The sequence below is a fragment of the Staurois parvus genome, unplaced genomic scaffold, assembly GCF_062004578.1.
Source record: "Staurois parvus isolate SC_StPar_1 unplaced genomic scaffold, SC_StPar_1.0 ptg000694l, whole genome shotgun sequence".
Taxonomy (NCBI): Eukaryota; Metazoa; Chordata; class Amphibia; order Anura; family Ranidae; genus Staurois; species Staurois parvus.
The window spans coordinates 4930250-4937805 of record NW_028318490.1 but is presented as its reverse complement, the minus strand read 5'-3'; the positions used below and the strand labels follow the sequence as shown (position 1 = coordinate 4937805).

The window sequence follows — 7556 nt, the reverse complement described above, 5'->3', positions numbered from 1 at the left end:
CCTTCCTGCCCAGGCCAATTTTCAGCTCAGTGCTGTTGCACTTTGAATGACAATTGCACATTGTATCCATATGAAATGTATTTTTTTTCCACAAAGCTTTTGTGGCATTTACTCACCACTGGATTTTTTTTTTTTTTTTTTTAAACATGCAAAAGTTTCTATCATAACATTTTGCAAACAGGTAAATTTTTCTCCTTCACTGATGTGCATTGATGAGGCTGAAGTGGTGGGTGGCACTGCATTGATCCCCTGACAACTGCTGATTCTTGGCAGTACTTTCCTCATGCTGTGACAGTGAGGAAAGTTCAACCGATAACTGGCAATTGCATTTCCCGGTGATCAGTGTGTCATTGGACACAACTGATCATGTGGTAAAAGACTGATGTGATTGGCCTTTAACCACACCATGTGACAGTGATCGCCAGGTGTGCCCCCAGGGACACGCACCCATTCCTGACCTAGGGCAAAATTAGGTCACTCCATGTATCCCCATGGGCCATCCCCCATCCAGAGGAGCCTTCTTAGCTAAGCACACGCATCTGCCTGAGCCAAGGGCAGATTGATACCAGTAGGTAAATGCTACATGAATTATCTGCCTTTACTTAAGATGGCCATAGCTAGAAGTGCTAGGGGGAGTTTCAGACATGGCTCCACACTTTGTCCTTTTCCCCAGTTAATCTCAACTTCCCACTGTCCCTTTAGAGGGGGGGGGGGGGGGGGGGGGGGGGTCTTTGCATTGAGGATGTAAATTGTGTAGTGCAAGACATGGGCAGAAAACAAAAACCACACACATCTTACAGCAAGTTATAAAGAAGCAATCATAGTTTTAATTTGTGATAAAGCACATTTTGTCCAAAAAACCTAAAGTCACAGAATCTAGATCCATTAGCTATATTAATATCGTTGATAAAGGAATAAATTAAACATTTATGTACATAAGAGCAAAATAAAAGTTAAAAATCAAACCATCAAGTCTGATATCTTAAAGTGCCAAAATAACCATTTAGCAGTCAAGAAGAGCATGCAGATCCTGTGAGTCTTCATCCTCTGTGACAATCTGACGCATCACAGATTTGTTGTCCTCTTCTCCCAGGATCTGTAGGCGCAACGCAAGCGGTAACAGGGTAGAAAACATAAAAGCATTATTAGCAGTAGAGTCACCAAAAAGGTAGTTTAAAGCATCACTGTCTGATTCTGAGGGTGAAAGGGATCCACTTCCAGCATTGCTTCCCGTTCCCCAGCGGTCTGGAGGTGGAGAGTGCTTAAAGAGACAGTGAACACCATAAGGACATACGCCCAGCGCAGCAAAGTGCCGACAAACATCCCGAATGTCCCGAGGGTGCTGAAAGAGGCATCTAGACCCATATGGGCAGCCTGCAGGTGAACGCCAAAGGCGACATAGCTTCTTGCTGTAGAAAGGAGATGGCCGCCTTTGTCTGAGGCGAATGGTTTCTGGCACTTCCCTCCGTTCACTATGGCCATGTATAAACAGGCAGCGTGGGCCATAGCTGCAGATGCCAAGGATGTGGAATGAACGGCACAGTTCAGTCTTGTATTTTGGATGCTGGAATGGTGGGCGAAGGTCACTTAGACCATGGGCAAATTGGCAACGATTTCGGTAGGCACAGAAGCCATTTTCTGCATATCTGTTGCACAGCTCAGTTTTATAACGTAAGGAGGAGAGTCCTGTGCTCTTGAGTGCACCACTGGAGAAGGCCAGGTAGGCTTCATCCAAAGGAGAGCTGGCTGAAGAGAAATTATCCAGACTGTCGGTTTCAAACACCTGTAAAGGATATGAATGAAACAGTAAAGCCACATGAAAAAAGGAGCATACATTATTAAAGCATAAAGAAGCAAAGCTGTACTGATCTGTCACAAATAAGGTGCTTGACCTGAGCACCAATCACAGAAGACCAGGCCTTTTCTGGCACTTTGTTTACATGTAACAATCAGTATTTTTCAAGAAGATTTACTTCAAATCAAACAAACATTCTCTTTTTTCAAGCAGAAGCCATAGAGAATTAATGGGTCTTACAAAAAATCCCCCCCTCCCCCCCAAGCCAAGGGGAAGCAAATGCAACCATATATTTCCAAGTAAACTGGAAGCGAGTCAGATCATCGCTTCCAGGTTATTATGCAACAGAGCCAAACAAAGCAGATAAGGTATTTGTTTGGCTGTGACCAGCTGAGGGTAGCGCTGGCTGGTTGACCAGGGGTCCCTCTGTGACCAGCTGAGGGTAGCGCTGGCTGGTTGACCAGGGGTCCCTCTGTGACCAGCTGAGGGTAGCGCTGGCTGGTTGACCAGGGGTCCCTCTGTGACCAGCTGAGGGTAGCGCTGGCTGGTTGACCAGGGGTCCCTCTGTGACCAGCTGAGGGTAGCGCTGGCTGGTTGACCAGGGGTCCCTCTGTGACCAGCTGAGGGTAGCGCTGGCTGGTTGACCAGGGGTCCCTCTGTGACCAGCTGAGGGTAGCGCTGGCTGGTTGACCAGGGGTCCCTCTGTGACCAGCTGAGGGTAGCGCTGGCTGGTTGACCAGGGGTCCCTCTGTGACCAGCTGAGGGTAGCGCTGGCTGGTTGACCAGGGGTCCCAATGGGACAGGAGATCCTGTAAGACTGTTGAAGGCAACAGGAGGAGTTGGAACATCCCCTCTCGCTACTTGCAATAGCAGTTGAGCATCTAGTTAGCCACTCAGATTGCCATTACAAGAGAGCCACCCATCTGCTCCATAAACAGTACTGGGATGCTTGCAACTGCAGGCATCATCCTTGTAGAATGGCTCAAACTTTAGCAACATACAGGCAAGTCTCTGGAGCTGAAGTGGATATTATATGACTAATTAGTTAGAGGTGCATAACGAACATGAAGGACAATCTGGTATTGTTTAACCACCATCAAAAAGTGATCTAATCAGAAAATGCAAAATGAGACCCAAAAGAAAGGTCAAAAATCAAGCATTTAAAAATTGGTCCCATTGACTCCCCAACAAACTCAAAGACATGTTGGGTCTGGGCCCTTGCACAAGGATATGACCACCACATTTCTTACATTCACCTGCTGCTTTGTAAAGCATTATCTATACCAGTGTTCACAAATAGATGTTCGCGATTCCGGAGGCAAGCGGTCTGCATAGTACTGGGACATTACTTCCATTATAAAAGCCACAGGGGCAGAGTGGCTGCAGCCACAAGTTTACATCCAGTTACTGGCAGACATAACGGTGGATAGTTAAGAAAACCATCTCCTAAATATATTCGCCACCATTCTGGACCCTACTACACAGTAGTAGCAGTGATGCCCCATGCTGCCAGTTGAGCAGTCCATACACTGCCCTAATGGCAAGTAATGGGCAGCCGCCATGTGACCCTGCTGATCAATGGGAAAAACAGACTTCTTCCAGCATGGTGTCCCAGTAAAGCTCTGGCCTATCACTGCTTGCCATTGCAAGCATTATGGCTACACAAGGACTGTACAGATCGCTACAATCAGCAACATGGGGCATCACAGCTGCTATATGCAGTGGGGTTTGGAGTGGTGGCCAGTAAATAGCTTGTGCTATTAGTCTGGGTTCATACGGTTGATATTGGTGGCATAGTTGTGTGGGGTTTTTTTTGTACAATCATGAGCAATTGATAGCTACACATAGAAAGTATGCAACAAAGCGTCAATATGCTGATTAATTGAAAATGTGCATGTGTGTTATTGCTGACAATTTACTTAATCACATTAGGAAGATGAAACTAAAAGCACCCAGACTTAAGGCTGCATTCACACTTGAGCATTTTGTAGCTTAAAAAAAAAAAAAAAAAAAAAAAAAAAACTATGGTGCCTGTTCACACCTGATCATGGGAACAGGCACCACAGAGAACAATTGATTTACGGTTGCGCTTTTTTGGAGCTTTGAGCTGCAAAATGCACAAGTGTGAAAGCAGCCTTAACACCCCGGTCACATCAAGCTCGACTTTGAAATCATGTGACTTCACTGTAAGTGACACTATTTCAAAGTCGGGGACATGCCTATTTCAGGTGCGATTTGCAAGACAGACAAATCGCACGAAAAGTTGTTGGCATACAATTTGCAAGTTGCATGGCATGCAAATCACATGCCAAGACACACCCAGTGTGACTGGGGTGCAAGAATAGGTTTACCTTCTGAACCTGTTGCATGTTAATACTTGTATTACCCCTGGTTCACATATATGCAGCTGTGCAGGCTGTGTCTTGCATGGGCACAAGAGCCCATTCATTTGAATGAATGGACTCCCGTGCCCCGTGACACGCAGGGAAGAAGTCCCTGCACGTCTGAAAACGCAGACCGCAAGGAAACCTCGGTCCCCAGTTCGGTTGCATTTTCCAGTGTGCCATTAGAACGAATGGGACCTGCATTTCTCTGTGCTGGTGCACAGATTTTCGTGCAGATCCACAGCATCACCACCTGCACAGATGTGAACCCAGCCTTAAAGGTTAACATGTTCAGCATTCTCCCCTGACACAGCAGACAGGGGCTCCTCTCCCCTGCAGTTACTATCAGATTTTAACTTGGCGCAACTGTGCAGGGCTCTGCCTGCACAGCTGCAACATTCATTCTGAGACCACAGGATCTAAGAGTGAATAAACTACAAGGCCCGTCTTCTACTGCAGCAGAAGTATTTTTAGTTCAATAGACTGCAAGGGCACTAATGAATGCCTTTGTAATCCACCGACACATCAGCTTTATAACAGAAAGCCCATACAAGTGGCAAACTAAGAGCAGGACCACAGGTCTGCAGGAGCCCAGCATTGCACCCACAATCTACTTTTACCTACAAAAACACAGTAGGTGCATTTATTTTTGTCAAAGGTGACTATCCTTTAACATTTTAATTTATCTTCAAGGCTTGGTATTTTGTACAAGTAACCCTAGTCCCCATTCACAGCTGAGCATTTTGTCAAACATTTTCAATCATCAAGAAACCTATTCTCTGCCATTAAAGCTGTTCACATCTCTAAGTGGTAGCTTTCTTGGAGCAGTGTCATGCATTTATGACCCCATAGACTAATGCAAGCAACTGCAAACATGTCATTGCTTGCATTTACATATTGGGACACCCTACACGGAAATCTCTAGGTGTCAGTTTTTAGATTACTTGGAACTTTACTGGTTTTAGATCTAAATTCTCTTAAAGCAAGAGATAAGATTTGCAATTAAGCCAGGTTCACACTTGTGCAGTGCGAAATATCGCATGTGATTCACACAGGAACCACACTCCTGTGCAGATAATATGCAAATTGTGTGCAGTGCAATTTAAGCTATACATTTTGTTAAAAAAAAAAAAAAAAAAACCCCACACACACACTTTAGTCTGAAAAGCATTGCACTAATGATCAGCAGAACGCAGGTGCCATGCAGGACTCCTGCAAACCTGTCAGTGTATCTGTGTGCGCAATCATCCCGTACAGGCAAGCAGATACAGTCTAATGCGAAGACTCAATAGCTCATTGAGAATTACAAGCCACAAAATTCACAGAACTCCATGAATGAATGATCTGGCAGTGTGGACAGAGCCCCATAGTTTTCAAAAAGTGGCAGCTAGTATGGAGAACTTCTGCTTGAGATCACCATGGTAGTGTGTACCTGTCAAATTTCAGGTACCCACTCCCCCCAGGTGCCAATCCTTAATGGGGAGCAGGGGGCCAGTACACACACACACACACACACACACACACACACACACACACACACACACACACACACACACACACACACACACACACACACACACACACACACACACACACACACACACACACACACACACACACACACACACACACACACACACACACACACACACACACACACACACACACACACACACACACACACACACACACACACACACACACACACACACACACACACACACACACACACACACACACACACCTCAAAAAAATAAAATAAATAAAATGACACATGGCAGCACACAGTGCTATTCACACTGAACCATTAGCATCACATCAAAATTGACACCTCATGTCAAGTCCAGGGGTGGACTGACCATTTGGAAACTTGGGCACTACCCAGGGTCAGTAGGGGGCCCCCCATGAGATGCCCCTGGTACCTTTTTCATAGGCTTTTTTGAGTTTGGGCAAGGACACAGGGGCCCCATGATTTGTCAGTCCACCCCTGGTCAAGTCAGGAGGAGTTGAAGCCCTTAAACTCCTCCCATTCAAGTTATGGTGGCACTCCTCCTGGCAGGTGTTTGCCAGGCATTAATACCATTACAGGCCTTAGTGGTGCAGTTTAAGGCTACGTTCACACTAGCATTGTGTGCAGGAGGCAGAGAGGCGTTTGGGAAGCGTTTTTACCGCTTCCCAAACGCCTCTGCCAACTCTGCACATTACAGCACATGGTGCTGTTCTAACAGGAGCGTTTGCGTCGCGGCAAAACGGACGCCTCTGGTCGAGTCAGGAGGCTTTGAAGCCTCCTATTCTCGTCTATGGTGCCGCTCCGCAAACGCCCGGCCGGCGTTTGCGGTGCGGTTGCGACGCGGTTGCGGAGCGGTAACACCACTCAAATGCATTATAGGCGTTTGTGGGGCGTTATTAACGCTTGGCAAACGCCTAGCAACCGCCGCTAAACCGCGCATGCGGCGTTTGCCGAGCATTAAAAATGCTCCGCAAACACCGGACCAACGCTTGCCAAACGCTATAGGGGCGTTTGGCAAGCGTTGGCAAAACAGCCTAGTGTGAACGAGCCCTAACAGTTGAAAAACACCTAAAGCAGCATTTGGGAAGGAGACAAGTGTGAACAAGCCCTTAAACAGCATGTTGCCTTCAACAGGCAGGGTCAGACTGACAACTCATGGGGCCCCCCAGGCAATAGGGGATCATGGGGCCCCTGTGTCCTTGCCCAAACTCAAAAAAGCCTATGAAAAAGGTACCAGGGGCATCTCATGGGGCCCCCCTACTGACCCCAGCCCTTGGGCAGTGCCCAAGTTTCCAAATGGTCAGTCCACCCCTGGGCAGGGTCACCACTGAATGCAGCTCTCTGTGGCACACCACAGCTGCATGAAATGCACAGGATCACAGTGCAGGAATATGGCAATTGTAGGTTTATAGCAGACAAATGATACATCAACATATCTACATCAACATATTTCCTTCTCATCACCTTGCAGACACCTCTGAAAAGCAATAACTTTTCAGGAGCAGCAATACCCTCATGGAGGAACCCCTAGAGTCCACAGAACATCGGATTGTACACAGGCCTCATCTACAGCTGGCATAGTAAAAAAAAAAAATAAAAAAAAAAATAAATTGCTTTATAGATCGCTTCTAGAGACACACAGCTACCCTGAGATGTGATACATTGTAACCTCCCGCACAATGTGCTCAATCAAGTGGTCTGCGAGCCGCCGGATCATCTATGAAGGCGATCAGACAGAACAATGGATCCCAGCCTCACCTTTGTCTCCTCCTGCAGGTCCATCTCTGTCCGGTCTGGATTGGTCTGCGCTCTGTCTACTGACAGCTGCTTACCTGCCGCCACACATTTCATATGGAGGAGCAGCCAA

General features: G+C 46.8%; 1 protein-coding gene across 1 annotated transcript; it reads right to left on the bottom strand.

Annotated features, from left to right (window-relative positions):
- Nucleotides 1-804: 804 nt before the first annotated feature.
- On the bottom strand, nucleotides 805-7556 carry LOC149446213 (uncharacterized). Its single transcript, XM_089652770.1, has 2 exons — nucleotides 7448-7556; nucleotides 805-1783 (listed from the first exon to the last, which is right to left on the bottom strand). The coding sequence occupies exons 1-2, from the start codon at nucleotides 7538-7540 to the stop codon at nucleotides 1004-1006; spliced, it is 873 nt and encodes a 290-aa protein (XP_089508896.1). The 5' UTR covers nucleotides 7541-7556; the 3' UTR covers nucleotides 805-1003.

What these genes read in the sequence shown, in the direction of transcription:
- LOC149446213 (XM_089652770.1), bottom strand. Translation starts at nt 7,540, where the DNA reads ATGAAATGTGTGGCGGCAGGTAAGCAGCTGTCAGTAGACAGAGCGCAG. An exon ending in ACCTGCAGGAGGAGACAAAG is followed by an intron (nt 1,784 to 7,447) that starts GTGAGGCTGGGA and finishes TATCCTTTACAG; the next exon opens with GTGTTTGAAACCGACAGTCT.